This window comes from Electrophorus electricus, chromosome 3 (genome assembly GCF_041902795.1).
Source record: "Electrophorus electricus isolate QZ-2024a chromosome 3, ASM4190279v1, whole genome shotgun sequence".
Classification (NCBI taxonomy): domain Eukaryota; kingdom Metazoa; phylum Chordata; class Actinopteri; order Gymnotiformes; family Gymnotidae; genus Electrophorus; species Electrophorus electricus.
Genome location: NC_137499.1, coordinates 41,268,999 through 41,290,845, shown reverse-complemented (window position 1 = coordinate 41,290,845; position 21,847 = coordinate 41,268,999). Strand labels below are relative to the sequence as shown.

Below are 21,847 nucleotides of genomic sequence, written 5' to 3'. Positions count from 1 at the left end.
AGAATATCTATATTTCTCTATGTACCCCTGTTTTCTTTTCCTCAGTTTGGACAGAGCACTCTCCACCATTTCACTACGAGTTATACTGTGTATGACTATGTATGTGACGAATAAACCAAACTTGAATAAACTTGAATATGTGACTATATTAGAAGCTTATAGTGAGTAAACCTGTGAATTATTTTTCTTTTCTGATAGGTGGCCTTGACATATGACTCATCGGAGGCAGTAGTGCCTGCTGTGGTAGAGTGGAGATCTACCGTAATGGCCAGTGGGGAACCGTGTGTGATGATCACTGGGACATGAAGGATGCAGAGATGGTGTGCAGACAGCTGGGATGTGGCTGAGCTCCCCGGGCCCCTGCCAGTGCCCACTTTGGTCAGGGACAAGAACCAACATAACTGGATGATGTTCAGTGTTCAGGAACTGGGAAATATATGAGTCAGTGTTCACATGGAGGATTTGGGAAGGAGGACTGTGGACATGATGAAGATGCTGGAGTTATATGCTCAGGTAAGTGGATGTTTTTGTAGCAGTAAATTTTGTAAATAAAACCATTTACAAAACAACTTAACTTGTTTAACAGGTGACTTGAGGAGTCCTACATTCTTCCAAGTCTCATCCCACTCTGCTGTCTCACCTGGAGAGACCATTCAGTTCAGATGCACCACACCCAACCCAACCTGCATCTCCACAGAGTTCAGACTGTATAGAGATGGGAAATTGAGACTGTATGCACAAACTGTTACTGGATCTGTGGTGTCCACTTCTGTGCTATTGAAGGCATTGAGTAACATATTGAGATGTGGAAGAACTGGAAAAGGGTTTTGTAAAGTGACAGATCTCCAGGAGCTTGGTCATCCTGGAGGTGACTGATCTCCAGGAGCTTGGCCACCCTGCTCGAGAGTTTCTCAGAATTCAGCAGCAGGCTACCAGCAGTATATGATGTGCCCCTAAACCTTCTGATAATAAAGAGCCAGAAAGGCTCATATGCCACCAAGATTCAAAGGAGTTTAATTGGCTATAACAAGCTCCTTACTGTGGTTCTGTCCTTTACACCAATAACATGTGTAATTGACTTAATAGCATCTCCGTTACTTTCTGGAATTACAGTAATTAGGCCCTTAGCATAAGTAATTGGTCCTCTAGCCTGGACCATGTTTTTAAGTTTGCCTTTGTTAAGCCTTTCTTTAAGAAGCTGCATCTTGACCCTGCTGATCACTGGAAACACAGTTCTTTTTACATGAATCAGGTCATGATCATCATCCACACGGTCCACTTGGTGCAACTTCAGTCACATTAGCTTTCAGTCCTCGAACACCAGGCCACAGTTCTGGTTTCTACTTCTACTCTTCTCAGCCACAATGTTTTCTTCACGCAAACCATGCCAGTAGCAGACCTAAAATGTAACACTAACATTCTATGCAAACTAATGAATATTATATAATAGGACAGATGTCTTGCGTATTTAATTCTGCAAGTTGTCAAATTTTGAATCAATCTCTCTATCTATAATAATATGCTACAGACAAATATCAAAACCAGGAGGATACCTACCATTTTTCTGTCCCTGTGTGTTCCTCCCAGTACTGTTGAAAAGCTCCATCACACTCTGGCTGTATATAATCCTAATAGCTGCTACATGTTCCATTACAAAGCTAATTTCATATTCCTTTGACTATTTATCTGTGACAAATTCAACCCCACAAATCATATTAGGTTTATGCCCTGAACAGTTTTGTGTTTAATTTTTCCCCTGATCAAACACATCTTAGTCAAATTCTGAGTAAATGTCCAAGCCAGTCATGAGCTGGACAGAGTAGGCAGAACTAGTAGGTGAACACTGACCCCTGCTGGACACAGTAACAGTCCCTCTTTTAATGTTTTATATTTGCCATTTACTTATTTTTTATGCCCATCGCCCCCAGATATCTGACGCTGATGTACATTCTTTTTAATTCAGTTTCATTAATTTTATTACATCTCAGGAGCTCAAAATCTTGAAAATGGTTTCTTCTGTTTCATTAGTTTTTCTTCTTATAATATTTATTTTCATAAGAAAAATTACATTATGGACTGTCAAGACCACAAATGTAAGCCATTTTGTTCAGAACCTTTTATTAACAATAAATATAAAAATATATTTAGATGAATATTTACAACACCGTAATATTTACCTTTTTGTAAAAAGTTTCACTGGTAAAACATTGTAATGATAAATCTCACATATTGATGGTGTTACAAGGTTCTAAACGTTATTAATGGACTAGCAATGACAAAAGATGCTATTGTCCACATCAGCTAGTTCTCCACATGCTGTGAAGCACAACTGAACAATACAGGCAACAACATTTTCTTCAGGAGAAACTAATTCAAAAAGAGCACTTTGAGTCCATACAAGAAGTTCACGTCCCTAATCGACCTCTTCAATAGTGGGCCCCTGGGTGCCGGCCCCTGAGCGGGCACGGGCCTGAGCTCCACAGCTTCCAGCTGGCATCCCTCCCCGGTACAGTTTGGCGATGATGGGGTTGCACACCTTCTCCAGCTCCTTCAACTGATGTACGTACTCCTCCTTTTCAGCCAGCTGGTTGTTCTCCAGCCACATGATGGCTTGGTTGCACCTCTCAGTGACTTTCTTCTTGTCATCCTCACTGATGTTGTTCTTCAAGTTCTCATCTTCCACACTGTTCTTCATGTTAAAGGCATAGGACTCCAGAGTGTTCTTAGCAGCAATCTTCTCTCTCTGCAGGTCATCCTCTGCCTTATACTTGTCTGCTTCCTGCACCATCCTCTCAATCTCCTCCTTGCTCAGCCTGCCCTTATCGTTGGTGATGGTGATCTTGTTCACTTTGCCAGTGCTTTTGTCCACTGCCGACACATTCAAAATGCCATTGGCGTCAATGTCAAAGGTCACCTCAATCTGAGGGACTCCTCGAGGTGCAGGTGGGAGGCCCGTCAGCTCAAACTTCCCCAGCAGGTTGTTGTCTTTTGTCATGGCTCTTTCACCTTCGTAAACCTGGATCAGAACACCGGGCTGGTTGTCTGCATATGTGCTGAAGATCTGGGTCTGCTTGGTGGGGATGGTGGTGTTGCGTTTGATGAGAGCGGTCATGACTCCACCTGCGGTCTCAATGCCCAGAGACAGCGGGGCCACATCCAGCAGCAGCAGGTCCTGGACATTTCCAGATGTGTCGCCCATTAAGATGGCAGCCTGAACTGCAGCACCGCAAGCCACTGCCTCATCTGGATTGATGCTTTTGTTCAACTCTTTGCCGTTGAAGAAATCCTGCAAAAGTTTCTGGATTTTGGGGATTCTCGTAGAACCTCCAACCAAGACAATGTCATGGATCTGGGATTTGTCCATTTTGGCATCTCTAAGGGCTTTCTCCACAGGATTCAGTGTTCCCCTGAACAGGTCAGAGCACAGCTCCTCAAAACGTGCTCTGGTAACAGAAGTGTAGAAGTCAATGCCCTCATACAGGGAGTCGATCTCGATGCTTGCCTGAGAGCTGGAGGACAGGGTTCTCTTGGCCCTCTCACAGGCTGTGCGCAATCTCCTCAGTGCACGCTTGTTCTGGCTGATGTCCTTCTTGCACTTCCTCTTAAACTCCTCCACAAAATGGTTGACCAGGCGGTTGTCAAAGTCCTCCCCACCCAGGTGTGTGTCTCCTGCTGTTGCTTTCACCTCAAAGATGCCATCTTCAATTGTCAGGATGGACACATCGAACGTACCCCCTCCTAAGTCAAAGATCAGCACATTGCGCTCTCCCTGCTTGCCTTTGTCCAGGCCGTAGGCGATCGCTGCAGCTGTGGGCTCATTGATTATCCTTAGGACGTTCAGCCCAGCAATCACACCAGCATCTTTGGTTGCTTGCCTCTGAGAGTCATTGAAGTAGGCAGGTACAGTAATAACAGCGTTGGGTACCTTCTGACCCAGGTAGGCCTCTGCAGTTTCCTTCATTTTCACCAGGACCATGGAGGAGATCTCTTCAGGGTAAAAGGACTTCTTCTCTCCTTTGTACTCAACTTGAATCTTTGGCCTGCTTCCATCACTGATGACTTGGAAGGGCCAGTACTTCATGTCAGACTGCACGACCGGATCGTCGAACTTCCGGCCAATCAGCCTCTTGGAATCAAACACTGTGTTGTTGGGGTTTATGGCCACTTGATTCTTCGCAGCATCCCCAATAAGCCTCTCTGTGTCTGTGAAGGCCACGTAGCTGGGTGTGGTCCTGTTGCCCTGGTCATTAGCAATGATCTCCACTTTTCCATGCTGAAACACCCCCACACATGAGTAAGTGGTGCCCAGGTCAATCCCAATAGCAACTCCTTTAGCAGATGACATGTTGCTTGTAGTCGCGTATCTAAAGTTACACATATGAAAATTATGCTCTAAATTAAGACACATGCAGTTAAAACAGTAATTACAACACAACAAAAGTAACTAAAGTAACAGCAATAATAATAATAATAATAATAATAATAATAATAATAATACCATAAAGATTTAAGTGTCTAATTGTAGATAACATAGGCGCTGTGCTTTAATACAGCCTGCAATATGATCCAAACCCTTCAAATCCAAAATCGAAGCAGAACTGCACACATGCTTCTTTTATCTTGGTAATAATAAGGTTGATACACGAAGCGTAGCTTTGCAGAATAATCTTATAGTTTGAGGATTTATTTTCATTCGCTAGTTAATTAATATCAGTAGACTATTGGCAGAGACCATAGAAAGAAAGAAAGTTAAACGCACTTACATTTATCAGGATTCGGAATGATCTAAAGTTGGTGCCCTGTTAAAGCCGCTGGTTTACTCCTCCTCGCTCGTGCGTTAGTTACCAGTCCGTGAACGCTGTGTCTTCCACGAGCTGCCGCTCGCGCTTTATATTCAAGCAGGTAACGCCCCCGTTCACCTCGCGACAGTTCTAGAGGATTCTCCATTGCGCGAGCTCACCAACCGCGAGTCAGCCAGCGACGCCGCCAGTCCAACTGTAGACTACTGATGTCTCTGAGACCGAATTAGTCCGTAGAAATGAAACAAAGATCCAGGATGGTCTGAAAGGGGACAATACCAACAAATAACCAAACAAGTTGGAAAATGGGACATAAATGGGAAAGCGGAACCACATAGGCTATGTAAATGACTATAAATAAATGTTTTACTTTATCATAAAATTACTTCAGTCATTCCGGTCCAACGTAACGTTTCCTATTTCCCCACATTTAAGGACTGCTGTATATGTTATATTGTTCAATAAATCTGTATACAAAAGGTATTCATTAAACGTGTTTTTACTTAGATTAGTTTCAGTAGGACATTCGAGTAAAAGCAACAGAAAAAACGTGGTCCGTCCAGAACTTTCCCCCGCTGTGGTCTTGCGTCAGTGGTGGGCGTGGCCGCATCAGCTTGCTTTATTCTAATTGGTCTGATTCGCACGAGCGTTGGAGAAACAACGAGAAATGTCAGGAAGTGAAGGGAGAGCGGTGTGGCCGGGAAGTTCATAAAATCAGAGGATTAATAAAACTGCGAGAGGGAACATGTGGATGCAGTGATCGAATACTCTGGGTCATTAGAGAGGGAAACACATTCACATGGCAAGTAGGAGACAAAACCAAAACAAAGACACGTGGCCATGGCAACGCGAAGGGTTGGTCTTCAGCCCGCCCTTCGCCATGGCCCGCCACTCCCTACGTTGAAGCTGGAAATCACTGGACTGTATAAATTCTTATTGATAAATATTTATTATTCAGTACAGACACTACCTGAGATTTTCAGATCATTCCAAGGGGTTCCTACTTTTGCTAGGCTACGTGCGCTTGAATACCTGACATACGGAACTGTTATGAGTTGGTCCGGAGAAGGGGGAAGCTTTTCCTTGTTGCGCACACGTGTTGAGTTCTGATTTGTTTACCAGCTAGCTAGCTAGCCACCAGGCTAGCCTGTTAGTGTTTTGGTGGCATGAAAGAGGAAGAATGAAAAGCAATTTTGCTTTTTGATTTTAAAGAAGCGAAACTATCCCTTAGCTTATTTTGACTCAGTAATATGCCATAATTACATATGTGAATTCGTCAAAGACGAAAGAGATGATTGTCAAAGACCTCCAGCCTCTGTCCACAGAGGAAGAGGTGGATTTCCAGGGATTAGAGAGGACCCTTGATCCCACATATAAAGTCCCTATCAGAAAAACAATGACTGAGACTCATTTATTGTCTGTGTGTAATGAGTGCAAATGTAAAGTCAGGACAACTCTGCAAAATACACAAAGTGTTGTGCTTGCAGGTAAGTGTCTGGTTCAGTCATAAATGGTGGCTTGATATGAGCCCATTCATATGCCAAGGAAAGGCTGTAGTATCTTCCTATATACCAATTTGCATCTTTATTCTTCTGACATCTTTTACAGAAATGTTTTGCATGACACATTAGGGCACACAGAAAATGCTTTGCTTAGTTCTACAGGAATATGTTTAAAAGGGGGAATACCAGGAAGGCGATGGGACCAGACGGTATCTGCGGGAGGGTCCTCAAAGCCTGCGCAGATCAGCTAGCCCCGGTATTCGCAGACATCTTCAATCTCTCCCTGACGCTCGGTATCGTCCCGTCCAGCTTCAAGCGGTCCACCATCGTCCCCGTCCCGAAGAAACCTCGACCCTCCGACCTCAATGACTACCGCCCTGTCGCCCTCACATCAGTCGTGATGAAGTGCTTTGAAAAGCTAGTCAGAGACTTCATCACATCTTCACTGCCAGCCTCCATGGACCCACTGCAGTTTGCATACCGCCACAACCGCTCCACTGACGATGCAATTGCACATCTGCTCCGCACTACACTGACTCACCTGGACGAAGGGAGGGGAAATTATGTTAAAATGCTATTTGTCGACTACAGTTCAGCATTTAACACTATCATCCCCTCCCTACTCACTACTAAGTTGGGGGATCTAGGACTGCATACATCCCTGTGCGACTGGATCTCCAATTTCCCAACAGACAGACCACAATCAGTGCGAGTGGGCAACTGCGCCTCATCCACCCTCACCCTCAGCACTGGAGCTCCTCAGGGTTGTGTCCTAAGCCCCCTGCTCTACTCACTGTACACCTACGACTGCACAGCCACTTCCAGCTCCACCATCATTGTCAAGTTTGCTGACGACACCGTTGTCGTGGGTCTGATCTCGGACAACGACGAGAGGGCCTACCTGGAGGAGATTAAACACCTGGAAAACTGGTGCCAGGAAAATAATCTCCTCCTAAACGTCAGTAAGACAAAGGAGCTGATCGTGGATTGCAGCAAGAAGCAGGAGCGGCACTACCAACCTGTGAGGATCGGTGGAACCACGGTGGAGAGAGTAGATAGTTTCAGGTACCTTGGTGTTCACATCCCGCAGGACCTGTCCTGGTCCCGCCATACCAACTCCCTGGCAAAGAAGGCTCGTCAGCGTCTTTACCACCTCAGACGCCTAAGAGACTTCAGACTGCCCTCCAAAGTACTGCGGAACTTCTACACCTGCACTATCGAGAGAATCCTCACGGGGAACATCACAGTCTGGTTTGGGAATAGCACCAAGCAGGACAGACAAGCACTCCAAAGGGTAGTGCGTTCCGCAGAGCGCATCACTCACATGGAACTTCCTGACCTGCAGACCATCTACTACAAGCGGTGCCAGACCAAGGCCAGGAGAATTGTGAAGGACCCCACCCATCCCAACAATAGACTCTTCTCTCTGTTGAGGTCAGGGAGGCGCTTTCGCTCCCTGAAGACCAAGACAAAGAGGCTGAAGAGGAGCTTCTTCCCACAGGCCATTCGGGCCCTGAATCAGGGAAACTGATAAACTGTGGGGACCACCACCACCATGTAACATAACTGTATATCTGTATATATATATTTATATTCAATTACCTTATTACACAACAACTGTAGATATGTTATTATACGAAATGGATCTGTACATTCTGTAGATTGTGTACATATATACACAACCATATACATTGTACATTGTGTATATAATCATAATATACATATATTGTACATACATTGTTAATATATTTTGTACATACATAGAATATATATATTTATCTTGCATATATATATATATATATATATATTTCACATATAGAGAATATCTATATTTCTCTATGTACCCCTGTTTTCTTTTCCTCAGTTTGGACAGAGCACTCTCCACCATTTCACTACGAGTTATACTGTGTATGACTATGTATGTGACGAATAAACCAAACTTGAATAAACTTGAATATGTGACTATATTAGAAGCTTATAGTGAGTAAACCTGTGTATTATTTTTCTTTTCTGATAGGTGGCCTTGACATATGACTCATCGGAGGCAGTAGTGCCTGCTGTGGTAGAGTGGAGATCTACCGTAATGGCCAGTGGGGAACCGTGTGTGATGATCACTGGGACATGAAGGACGCAGAGATGGTGTGCAGACAGCTGGGATGTGGCTGAGCTCCCCGGGCCCCTGCCAGTGCCCACTTTGGTCAGGGACAAGAACCAACATAACTGGATGATGTTCAGTGTTCAGGAACTGGGAAATATATGAGTCAGTGTTCACATGGAGGATTTGGGAAGGAGTACTGTGGACATGATGAAGATGCTGGAGTTATATGCTCAGGTAAGTGGATGTTTTTGTAGCAGTACATTTTGTAAATAAAACCATTTACAAAACAACTTAGCTTGTTTAACAGGTGACTTGAGGAGTCCTACATTCTTCCAAGTCTCATCCCACTCTGCTGTCTCACCTGGAGAGACCATTCAGTTCAGATGTACCACACCCAACCCAACCTGCATCTCCACAGAGTTCAGACTGTATAGAGATGGGAAATTGAGACTGTATGCACAAACTGTTACTGGATCTGTGGTGTCCACTTCTGTGCTATTGAAGGCATTGAGTAACATATTGAGATGTGGAAGAACTGGAAAAGGGTTTTGTAAAGTGACAGATCTCCAGGAGCTTGGTCATCCTGGAGGTGACTGATCTCCAGGAGCTTGGCCACCCTGCTCGAGAGTTTCTCAGAATTCAGCAGCAGGCTACCAGCAGTATATGATGTGCCCCTAAACCTTCTGATAATAAAGAGCCAGAAAGGCTCATATGCCACCAAGATTCAAAGGAGTTTAATTGGCTATAACAAGCTCCTTACTGTGGTTCTGTCCTTTACACCAATAACATGTGTAATTGACTTAATAGCATCTCCGTTACTTTCTGGAATTACAGTAATTAGGCCCTTAGCATAAGTAATTGGTCCTCTAGCCTGGACCATGTTTTTAAGTTTGCCTTTGTTAAGCCTTTCTTTAAGAAGCTGCATCTTGACCCTGCTGATCACTGGAAACACAGTTCTTTTTACATGAATCAGGTCATGATCATCATCCACACGGTCCACTTGGTGCAACTTCAGTCACATTAGCTTTCAGTCCTCGAACACCAGGCCACAGTTCTGGTTTCTACTTCTACTCTTCTCAGCCACAATGTGTTCTTCACGCAAACCATGCCAGTAGCAGACCTAAAATGTAACACTAACATTCTATGCAAACTAATGAATATTATATAATAGGACAGATGTCTTGCGTATTTAATTCTGCAAGTTGTCAAATTTTGAATCAATCTCTCTATCTATAATAATATGCTACAGACAAATATCAAAACCAGGAGGATACCTACCATTTTTCTGTCCCTGTGTGTTCCTCCCAGTACTGTTGAAAAGCTCCATCACACTCTGGCTGTATATAATCCTAATAGCTGCTACATGTTCCATTACAAAGCTAATTTCATATTCCTTTGACTATTTATCTGTGACAAATTCAACCCCACAAATCATATTAGGTTTATGCCCTGAACAGTTTTGTGTTTAATTTTTCCCCTGATCAAACACATCTTAGTCAAATTCTGAGTAAATGTCCAAGCCAGTCATGAGCTGGACAGAGTAGGCAGAACTAGTAGGTGAACACTGACCCCTGCTGGACACAGTAACAGTCCCTCTTTTAATGTTTTATATTTGCCATTTACTTATTTTTATGCCCATCGCCCCCAGATATCTGACGCTGATGTACATTCTTTTTAATTCAGTTTCATTAATTTTATTACATCTCAGGAGCTCAAAATCTTGAAAATGGTTTCTTCTGTTTCATTAGTTTTTCTTCTTATAATATTTATTTTCATAAGAAAAATTACATTATGGACTGTCAAGACCACAAATGTAAGCCATTTTGTTCAGAACCTTTTATTAACAATAAATATAAAAATATATTTAGATGAATATTTACAACACCGTAATATTTACCTTTTTGTAAAAAGTTTCACTGGTAAAACATTGTAATGATAAATCTCACATATTGATGGTGTTACAAGGTTCTAAACGTTATTAATGGACTAGCAATGACAAAAGATGCTATTGTCCACATCAGCTAGTTCTCCACATGCTGTGAAGCACAACTGAACAATACAGGCAACAACATTTTCTTCAGGAGAAACTAATTCAAAAAGAGCACTTTGAGTCCATACAAGAAGTTCACGTCCCTAATCGACCTCTTCAATAGTGGGCCCCTGGGTGCCGGCCCCTGAGCGGGCACGGGCCTGAGCTCCACAGCTTCCAGCTGGCATCCCTCCCCGGTACAGTTTGGCGATGATGGGGTTGCACACCTTCTCCAGCTCCTTCAACTGATGTACATACTCCTCCTTTTCAGCCAGCTGGTTGTTCTCCAGCCACATGATGGCTTGGTTGCACCTCTCAGTGACTTTCTTCTTGTCATCCTCACTGATGTTGTTCTTCAAGTTCTCATCTTCCACACTGTTCTTCATGTTAAAGGCATAGGACTCCAGAGTGTTCTTAGCAGCAATCTTCTCTCTCTGCAGGTCATCCTCTGCCTTATACTTGTCTGCTTCCTGCACCATCCTCTCAATCTCCTCCTTGCTCAGCCTGCCCTTATCATTGGTGATGGTGATCTTGTTCACTTTGCCAGTGCTTTTGTCCACTGCCGACACATTCAAAATGCCATTGGCGTCAATGTCAAAGGTCACCTCAATCTGAGGGACTCCTCGAGGTGCAGGTGGGAGGCCCGTCAGCTCAAACTTCCCCAGCAGGTTGTTGTCTTTTGTCATGGCTCTTTCACCTTCGTAAACCTGGATCAGAACACCGGGCTGGTTGTCTGCATATGTGCTGAAGATCTGGGTCTGCTTGGTGGGGATGGTGGTGTTGCGTTTGATGAGAGCGGTCATGACTCCACCTGCGGTCTCAATGCCCAGAGACAGCGGGGCCACATCCAGCAGCAGCAGGTCCTGGACATTTCCAGATGTGTCGCCCATTAAGATGGCAGCCTGAACTGCAGCACCGCAAGCCACTGCCTCATCTGGATTGATGCTTTTGTTCAACTCTTTGCCGTTGAAGAAATCCTGCAAAAGTTTCTGGATTTTGGGGATTCTCGTAGAACCTCCAACCAAGACAATGTCATGGATCTGGGATTTGTCCATTTTGGCATCTCTAAGGGCTTTCTCCACAGGATTCAGTGTTCCCCTGAACAGGTCAGAGCACAGCTCCTCAAAACGTGCTCTGGTAACAGAAGTGTAGAAGTCAATGCCCTCATACAGGGAGTCGATCTCGATGCTTGCCTGAGAGCTGGAGGACAGGGTTCTCTTGGCCCTCTCACAGGCTGTGCGCAATCTCCTCAGTGCACGCTTGTTCTGGCTGATGTCCTTCTTGCACTTCCTCTTAAACTCCTCCACAAAATGGTTGACCAGGCGGTTGTCAAAGTCCTCCCCACCCAGGTGTGTGTCTCCTGCTGTTGCTTTCACCTCAAAGATGCCATCTTCAATTGTCAGGATGGACACATCGAACGTACCCCCTCCTAAGTCAAAGATCAGCACATTGCGCTCTCCCTGCTTGCCTTTGTCCAGGCCGTAGGCGATCGCTGCAGCTGTGGGCTCATTGATTATCCTTAGGACGTTCAGCCCAGCAATCACACCAGCATCTTTGGTTGCTTGCCTCTGAGAGTCATTGAAGTAGGCAGGTACAGTAATAACAGCGTTGGGTACCTTCTGACCCAGGTAGGCCTCTGCAGTTTCCTTCATTTTCACCAGGACCATGGAGGAGATCTCTTCAGGGTAAAAGGACTTCTTCTCTCCTTTGTACTCAACTTGAATCTTTGGCCTGCTTCCATCACTGATGACTTGGAAGGGCCAGTACTTCATGTCAGACTGCACGACCGGATCGTCGAACTTCCGGCCAATCAGCCTCTTGGAATCAAACACTGTGTTGTTGGGGTTTATGGCCACTTGATTCTTCGCAGCATCCCCAATAAGCCTCTCTGTGTCTGTGAAGGCCACGTAGCTGGGTGTGGTCCTGTTGCCCTGGTCATTAGCAATGATCTCCACTTTTCCATGCTGAAACACCCCCACACATGAGTAAGTGGTGCCCAGGTCAATCCCAATAGCAACTCCTTTAGCAGATGACATGTTGCTTGTAGTCGCGTATCTAAAGTTACACATATGAAAATTATGCTCTAAATTAAGACACATGCAGTTAAAACAGTAATTACAACACAACAAAAGTAACTAAAGTAACAGCAATAATAATAATAATAATAATAATAATAATAATAATAATAATACCATAAAGAATTAAGTGTCTAATTGTAGATAACATAGGCGCTGTGCTTTAATACAGCCTGCAATATGATCCAAACCCTTCAAATCCAAAATCGAAGCAGAACTGCACACATGCTTCTTTTATCTTGGTAATAATAAGGTTGATACACGAAGCGTAGCTTTGCAGAATAATCTTATAGTTTGAGGATTTATTTTCATTCGCTAGTTAATTAATATCAGTAGACTATTGGCAGAGACCATAGAAAGAAAGAAAGTTAAACGCACTTACATTTATCAGGATTCGGAATGATCTAAAGTTGGTGCCCTGTTAAAGCCGCTGGTTTACTCCTCCTCGCTCGTGCGTTAGTTACCAGTCCGTGAACGCTGTGTCTTCCACGAGCTGCCGCTCGCGCTTTATATTCAAGCAGGTAACGCCCCCGTTCACCTCGCGACAGTTCTAGAGGATTCTCCATTGCGCGAGCTCACCAACCGCGAGTCAGCCAGCGACGCCGCCAGTCCAACTGTAGACTACTGATGTCTCTGAGACCGAATTAGTCCGTAGAAATGAAACAAAGATCCAGGATGGTCTGAAAGGGGACAATACCAACAAATAACCAAACAAGTTGGAAAATGGGACATAAATGGGAAAGCGGAACCACATAGGCTATGTAAATGACTATAAATAAATGTTTTACTTTATCATAAAATTACTTCAGTCATTCCGGTCCAACGTAACGTTTCCTATTTCCCCACATTTAAGGACTGCTGTATATGTTATATTGTTCAATAAATCTGTATACAAAAGGTATTCATTAAACGTGTTTTTACTTAGATTAGTTTCAGTAGGACATTCGAGTAAAAGCAACAGAAAAAACGTGGTCCGTCCAGAACTTTCCCCCGCTGTGGTCTTGCGTCAGTGGTGGGCGTGGCCGCATCAGCTTGCTTTATTCTAATTGGTCTGATTCGCACGAGCGTTGGAGAAACAACGAGAAATGTCAGGAAGTGAAGGGAGAGCGGTGTGGCCGGGAAGTTCATAAAATCAGAGGATTAATAAAACTGCGAGAGGGAACATGTGGATGCAGTGATCGAATACTCTGGGTCATTAGAGAGGGAAACACATTCACATGGCAAGTAGGAGACAAAACCAAAACAAAGACACGTGGCCATGGCAACGCGAAGGGTTGGTCTTCAGCCCGCCCTTCGCCATGGCCCGCCACTCCCTACGTTGAAGCTGGAAATCACTGGACTGTATAAATTCTTATTGATAAATATTTATTATTCAGTACAGACACTACCTGAGATTTTCAGATCATTCCAAGGGGTTCCTACTTTTGCTAGGCTACGTGCGCTTGAATACCTGACATACGGAACTGTTATGAGTTGGTCCGGAGAAGGGGGAAGCTTTTCCTTGTTGCGCACACGTGTTGAGTTCTGATTTGTTTACCAGCTAGCTAGCTAGCCACCAGGCTAGCCTGTTAGTGTTTTGGTGGCATGAAAGAGGAAGAATGAAAAGCAATTTTGCTTTTTGATTTTAAAGAAGCGAAACTATCCCTTAGCTTATTTTGACTCAGTAATATGCCATAATTACATATGTGAATTCGTCAAAGACGAAAGAGATGATTGTCAAAGACCTCCAGCCTCTGTCCACAGAGGAAGAGGTGGATTTCCAGGGATTAGAGAGGACCCTTGATCCCACATATAAAGTCCCTATCAGAAAAACAATGACTGAGACTCATTTATTGTCTGTGTGTAATGAGTGCAAATGTAAAGTCAGGACAACTCTGCAAAATACACAAAGTGTTGTGCTTGCAGGTAAGTGTCTGGTTCAGTCATAAATGGTGGCTTGATATGAGCCCATTCATATGCCAAGGAAAGGCTGTAGTATCTTCCTATATACCAATTTGCATCTTTATTCTTCTGACATCTTTTACAGAAATGTTTTGCATGACACATTAGGGCACACAGAAAATGCTTTGCTTAGTTCTACAGGAATATGTTTAAAAGGGGGAATACCAGGAAGGCGATGGGACCAGACGGTATCTGCGGGAGGGTCCTCAAAGCCTGCGCAGATCAGCTAGCCCCGGTATTCGCCGACATCTTCAATCTCTCCCTGACGCTCGGTATCGTCCCGTCCAGCTTCAAGCGGTCCACCATCGTCCCCGTCCCGAAGAAACCTCGACCCTCCGACCTCAATGACTACCGCCCTGTCGCCCTCACATCAGTCGTGATGAAGTGCTTTGAAAAGCTAGTCAGAGACTTCATCACATCTTCACTGCCAGCCTCCATGGACCCACTGCAGTTTGCATACCGCCACAACCGCTCCACTGACGATGCAATTGCACATCTGCTCCGCACTACACTGACTCACCTGGACGAAGGGAGGGGAAATTATGTTAAAATGCTATTTGTCGACTACAGTTCAGCATTTAACACTATCATCCCCTCCCTACTCACTACTAAGTTGGGGGATCTAGGACTGCATACATCCCTGTGCGACTGGATCTCCAATTTCCCAACAGACAGACCACAATCAGTGCGAGTGGGCAACTGCGCCTCATCCACCCTCACCCTCAGCACTGGAGCTCCTCAGGGTTGTGTCCTAAGCCCCCTGCTCTACTCACTGTACACCTACGACTGCACAGCCACTTCCAGCTCCACCATCATTGTCAAGTTTGCTGACGACACCGTTGTCGTGGGTCTGATCTCGGACAACGACGAGAGGGCCTACCTGGAGGAGATTAAACACCTGGAAAACTGGTGCCAGGAAAATAATCTCCTCCTAAACGTCAGTAAGACAAAGGAGCTGATCGTGGATTGCAGCAAGAAGCAGGAGCGGCACTACCAACCTGTGAGGATCGGTGGAACCACGGTGGAGAGAGTAGATAGTTTCAGGTACCTTGGTGTTCACATCCCGCAGGACCTGTCCTGGTCCCGCCATACCAACTCCCTGGCAAAGAAGGCTCGTCAGCGTCTTTACCACCTCAGACGCCTAAGAGACTTCAGACTGCCCTCCAAAGTACTGCGGAACTTCTACACCTGCACTATCGAGAGAATCCTCACGGGGAACATCACAGTCTGGTTTGGGAATAGCACCAAGCAGGACAGACAAGCACTCCAAAGGGTAGTGCGTTCCGCAGAGCGCATCACTCACATGGAACTTCCTGACCTGCAGACCATCTACTACAAGCGGTGCCAGACCAAGGCCAGGAGAATTGTGAAGGACCCCACCCATCCCAACAATAGACTCTTCTCTCTGTTGAGGTCAGGGAGGCGCTTTCGCTCCCTGAAGACCAAGACAAAGAGGCTGAAGAGGAGCTTCTTCCCACAGGCCATTCGGGCCCTGAATCAGGGAAACTGATAAACTGTGGGGACCACCACCACCATGTAACATAACTGTATATCTGTATATATATATTTATATTCAATTACCTTATTACACAACAACTGTAGATATGTTATTATACGAAATGGATCTGTACATTCTGTAGATTGTGTACATATATACACAACCATATACATTGTACATTGTGTATATAATCATAATATACATATATTGTACATACATTGTTAATATATTTTGTACATACATAGAATATATATATTTATCTTGCATATATATATATATATATATATATATATATATATTTCACATATAGAGAATATCTATATTTCTCTATGTACCCCTGTTTTCTTTTCCTCAGTTTGGACAGAGCACTCTCCACCATTTCACTACGAGTTATACTGTGTATGACTATGTATGTGACGAATAAACCAAACTTGAATAAACTTGAATATGTGACTATATTAGAAGCTTATAGTGAGTAAACCTGTGTATTATTTTTCTTTTCTGATAGGTGGCCTTGACATATGACTCATCGGAGGCAGTAGTGCCTGCTGTGGTAGAGTGGAGATCTACCGTAATGGCCAGTGGGGAACCGTGTGTGATGATCACTGGGACATGAAGGACGCAGAGATGGTGTGCAGACAGCTGGGATGTGGCTGAGCTCCCCGGGCCCCTGCCAGTGCCCACTTTGGTCAGGGACAAGAACCAACATAACTGGATGATGTTCAGTGTTCAGGAACTGGGAAATATATGAGTCAGTGTTCACATGGAGGATTTGGGAAGGAGTACTGTGGACATGATGAAGATGCTGGAGTTATATGCTCAGGTAAGTGGATGTTTTTGTAGCAGTACATTTTGTAAATAAAACCATTTACAAAACAACTTAACTTGTTTAACAGGTGACTTGAGGAGTCCTACATTCTTCCAAGTCTCATCCCACTCTGCTGTCTCACCTGGAGAGACCATTCAGTTCAGATGCACCACACCCAACCCAACCTGCATCTCCACAGAGTTCAGACTGTATAGAGATGGGAAATTGAGACTGTATGCACAAACTGTTACTGGATCTGTGGTGTCCACTTCTGTGCTATTGAAGGCATTGAGTAACATATTGAGATGTGGAAGAACTGGAAAAGGGTTTTGTAAAGTGACAGATCTCCAGGAGCTTGGTCATCCTGGAGGTGACTGATCTCCAGGAGCTTGGCCACCCTGCTCGAGAGTTTCTCAGAATTCAGCAGCAGGCTACCAGCAGTATATGATGTGCCCCTAAACCTTCTGATAATAAAGAGCCAGAAAGGCTCATATGCCACCAAGATTCAAAGGAGTTTAATTGACTATAACAAGCTCCTTACTGTGGTTCTGTCCTTTACACCAATAACATGTGTAATTGACTTAATAGCATCTCCGTTACTTTCTGGAATTACAGTAATTAGGCCCTTAGCATAAGTAATTGGTCCTCTAGCCTGGACCATGTTTTTAAGTTTGCCTTTGTTAAGCCTTTCTTTAAGAAGCTGCATCTTGACCCTGCTGATCACTGGAAACACAGTTCTTTTTACATGAATCAGGTCATGATCATCATCCACACGGTCCACTTGGTGCAACTTCAGTCACATTAGCTTTCAGTCCTCGAACACCAGGCCACAGTTCTGGTTTCTACTTCTACTCTTCTCAGCCACAATGTGTTCTTCACGCAAACCATGCCAGTAGCAGACCTAAAATGTAACACTAACATTCTATGCAAACTAATGAATATTATATAATAGGACAGATGTCTTGCGTATTTAATTCTGCAAGTTGTCAAATTTTGAATCAATCTCTCTATCTATAATAATATGCTACAGACAAATATCAAAACCAGGAGGATACCTACCATTTTTCTGTCCCTGTGTGTTCCTCCCAGTACTGTTGAAAAGCTCCATCACACTCTGGCTGTATATAATCCTAATAGCTGCTACATGTTCCATTACAAAGCTAATTTCATATTCCTTTGACTATTTATCTGTGACAAATTCAACCCCACAAATCATATTAGGTTTATGCCCTGAACAGTTTTGTGTTTAATTTTTCCCCTGATCAAACACATCTTAGTCAAATTCTGAGTAAATGTCCAAGCCAGTCATGAGCTGGACAGAGTAGGCAGAACTAGTAGGTGAACACTGACCCCTGCTGGACACAGTAACAGTCCCTCTTTTAATGTTTTATATTTGCCATTTACTTATTTTTTATGCCCATCGCCCCCAGATATCTGATGCTGATGTACATTCTTTTTAATTCAGTTTCATTAATTTTATTACATCTCAGGAGCTCAAAATCTTGAAAATGGTTTCTTCTGTTTCATTAGTTTTTCTTCTTATAATATTTATTTTCATAAGAAAAATTACATTATGGACTGTCAAGACCACAAATGTAAGCCATTTTGTTCAGAACCTTTTATTAACAATAAATATAAAAATATATTTAGATGAATATTTACAACACCGTAATATTTACCTTTTTGTAAAAAGTTTCACTGGTAAAACATTGTAATGATAAATCTCACATATTGATGGTGTTACAAGGTTCTAAACGTTATTAATGGACTAGCAATGACAAAAGATGCTATTGTCCACATCAGCTAGTTCTCCACATGCTGTGAAGCACAACTGAACAATACAGGCAACAACATTTTCTTCAGGAGAAACTAATTCAAAAAGAGCACTTTGAGTCCATACAAGAAGTTCACGTCCCTAATCGACCTCTTCAATAGTGGGCCCCTGGGTGCCGGCCCCTGAGCGGGCACGGGCCTGAGCTCCACAGCTTCCAGCTGGCATCCCTCCCCGGTACAGTTTGGCGATGATGGGGTTGCACACCTTCTCCAGCTCCTTCAACTGATGTACGTACTCCTCCTTTTCAGCCAGCTGGTTGTTCTCCAGCCACATGATGGCTTGGTTGCACCTCTCAGTGACTTTCTTCTTGTCATCCTCACTGATGTTGTTCTTCAAGTTCTCATCTTCCACACTGTTCTTCATGTTAAAGGCATAGGACTCCAGAGTGTTCTTAGCAGCAATCTTCTCTCTCTGCAGGTCATCCTCTGCCTTATACTTGTCTGCTTCCTGCACCATCCTCTCAATCTCCTCCTTGCTCAGCCTGCCCTTATCGTTGGTGATGGTGATCTTGTTCACTTTGCCAGTGCTTTTGTCCACTGCCGACACATTCAAAATGCCATTGGCGTCAATGTCAAAGGTCACCTCAATCTGAGGGACTCCTCGAGGTGCAGGTGGGAGGCCCGTCAGCTCAAACTTCCCCAGCAGGTTGTTGTCTTTTGTCATGGCTCTTTCACCTTCGTAAACCTGGATCAGAACACCGGGCTGGTTGTCTGCATATGTGCTGAAGATCTGGGTCTGCTTGGTGGGGATGGTGGTGTTGCGTTTGATGAGAGCGGTCATGACTCCACCTGCGGTCTCAATGCCCAGAGACAGCGGGGCCACATCCAGCAGCAGCAGGTCCTGGACATTTCCAGATGTGTCGCCCATTAAGATGGCAGCCTGAACTGCAGCACCGCAAGCCACTGCCTCATCTGGATTGATGCTTTTGTTCAACTCTTTGCCGTTGAAGAAATCCTGCAAAAGTTTCTGGATTTTGGGGATTCTCGTAGAACCTCCAACCAAGACAATGTCATGGATCTGGGATTTGTCCATTTTGGCATCTCTAAGGGCTTTCTCCACAGGATTCAGTGTTCCCCTGAACAGGTCAGAGCACAGCTCCTCAAAACGTGCTCTGGTAACAGAAGTGTAGAAGTCAATGCCCTCATACAGGGAGTCGATCTCGATGCTTGCCTGAGAGCTGGAGGACAGGGTTCTCTTGGCCCTCTCACAGGCTGTGCGCAATCTCCTCAGTGCACGCTTGTTCTGGCTGATGTCCTTCTTGCACTTCCTCTTAAACTCCTCCACAAAATGGTTGACCAGGCGGTTGTCAAAGTCCTCCCCACCCAGGTGTGTGTCTCCTGCTGTTGCTTTCACCTCAAAGATGCCATCTTCAATTGTCAGGATGGACACATCGAACGTACCCCCTCCTAAGTCAAAGATCAGCACATTGCGCTCTCCCTGCTTGCCTTTGTCCAGGCCGTAGGCGATCGCTGCAGCTGTGGGCTCATTGATTATCCTTAGGACGTTCAGCCCAGCAATCACACCAGCATCTTTGGTTGCTTGCCTCTGAGAGTCATTGAAGTAGGCAGGTACAGTAATAACAGCGTTGGTTACCTTCTGACCCAGGTAGGCCTCTGCAGTTTCCTTCATTTTCACCAGGACCATGGAGGAGATCTCTTCAGGGTAAAAGGACTTCTTCTCTCCTTTGTACTCAACTTGAATCTTTGGCCTGCTTCCATCACTGATGACTTGGAAGGGCCAGTACTTCATGTCGGACTGCACGACCGGATCGTCGAACTTCCGGCCAATCAGCCTCTTGGAATCAAACACTGTGTTGTTGGGGTTTATGGCCACTTGATTCTTCGCAGCATCCCCAATAAGCCTCTCTGTGTCTGTGAAGGCCACGTAGCTGGGTGTGGTCCTGTTGCCCTGGTCATTAGCAATGATCTCCACTTTTCCATGCTGAAACACCCCCACACATGAGTAAGTGGTGCCCAGGTCAATCCCAATAGCAACTCCTTTAGCAGATGACATGTTGCTTGTAGTCGCGTATCTAAAGTTACACATATGAAAATTATGCTCTAAATTAAGACACATGCAGTTAAAACAGTAATTACAACACAACAAAAGTAACTAAAGTAACAGCAATAATAATAATAATAATAATAATACCATAAAGATTTAAGTGTCTAATTGTAAATAACATAGGCGCTGTGCTTTAATACAGCCTGCAATATGATCCAAACCCTTCAAATCCAAAATCGAAGCAGAACTGCACACATGCTTCTTTTATCTTGGTAATAATAAGGTTGATACACGAAGCGTAGCTTTGCAGAATAATCTTATAGTTTGAGGATTTATTTTCATTCGCTAGTTAATTAATATCAGTAGACTATTGGCAGAGACCATAGAAAGAAAGAAAGTTAAACGCACTTACATTTATCAGGATTCGGAATGATCTAAAGTTGGTGCCCTGTTAAAGCCGCTGGTTTACTCCTCCTCGCTCGTGCGTTAGTTACCAGTCCGTGAACGCTGTGTCTTCCACGAGCTGCCGCTCGCGCTTTATATTCAAGCAGGTAACGCCCCCGTTCACCTCGCGACAGTTCTAGAGGATTCTCCATTGCGCGAGCTCACCAACCGCGAGTCAGCCAGCGACGCCGCCAGTCCAACTGTAGACTACTGATGTCTCTGAGACCGAATTAGTCCGTAGAAATGAAACAAAGATCCAGGATGGTCTGAAAGGGGACAATACCAACAAATAACCAAACAAGTTGGAAAATGGGACATAAATGGGAAAGCGGAACCACATAGGCTATGTAAATGACTATAAATAAATGTTTTACTTTATCATAAAATTACTTCAGTCATTCCGGTCCAACGTAACGTTTCCTATTTCCCCACATTTAAGGACTGCTGTATATGTTATATTGTTCAATAAATCTGTATACAAAAGGTATTCATTAAACGTGTTTTTACTTAGATTAGTTTCAGTAGGACATTCGAGTAAAAGCAACAGAAAAAACGTGGTCCGTCCAGAACTTTCCCCCGCTGTGGTCTTGCGTCAGTGGTGGGCGTGGCCGCATCAGCTTGCTTTATTCTAATTGGTCTGATTCGCACGAGCGTTGGAGAAACAACGAGAAATGTCAGGAAGTGAAGGGAGAGCGGTGTGGCCGGGAAGTTCATAAAATCAGAGGATTAATAAAACTGCGAGAGGGAACATGTGGATGCAGTGATCGAATACTCTGGGTCATTAGAGAGGGAAACACATTCACATGGCAAGTAGG

General features: G+C 44.3%; 3 protein-coding genes across 3 annotated transcripts; all 3 read right to left on the bottom strand.

Moving 5' to 3' along the window:
* Positions 1–2,098: 2,098 nt before the first annotated feature.
* LOC118242317 (heat shock 70 kDa protein 1-like) lies at positions 2,099–4,923 on the bottom strand. Its single transcript, XM_081711639.1, has 2 exons — positions 4,764–4,923; positions 2,099–4,364 (listed from the first exon to the last, which is right to left on the bottom strand). The coding sequence occupies exon 2, from the start codon at positions 4,343–4,345 to the stop codon at positions 2,414–2,416; it is 1,932 nt and encodes a 643-aa protein (XP_081567765.1). The 5' UTR covers positions 4,346–4,364; positions 4,764–4,923; the 3' UTR covers positions 2,099–2,413.
* A 5,294-nt stretch (positions 4,924–10,217) lies between these two features.
* Positions 10,218–13,045, bottom strand: LOC118240899 (heat shock 70 kDa protein 1-like). The gene is made up of 2 exons (XM_081711638.1): positions 12,886–13,045; positions 10,218–12,483 (listed from the first exon to the last, which is right to left on the bottom strand). Exon 2 carries the CDS (start codon positions 12,462–12,464, stop codon positions 10,533–10,535), a length of 1,932 nt encoding a protein of 643 aa, XP_081567764.1. The 5' UTR covers positions 12,465–12,483; positions 12,886–13,045; the 3' UTR covers positions 10,218–10,532.
* Positions 13,046–18,350: 5,305 nt separating this feature from the next.
* LOC145657084 (heat shock 70 kDa protein 1) lies at positions 18,351–21,160 on the bottom strand. The gene is made up of 2 exons (XM_081711641.1): positions 21,001–21,160; positions 18,351–20,616 (listed from the first exon to the last, which is right to left on the bottom strand). The coding sequence occupies exon 2, from the start codon at positions 20,595–20,597 to the stop codon at positions 18,666–18,668; it is 1,932 nt and encodes a 643-aa protein (XP_081567767.1). The 5' UTR covers positions 20,598–20,616; positions 21,001–21,160; the 3' UTR covers positions 18,351–18,665.
* Between the last annotated feature and the right edge of the window lie 687 nt (positions 21,161–21,847).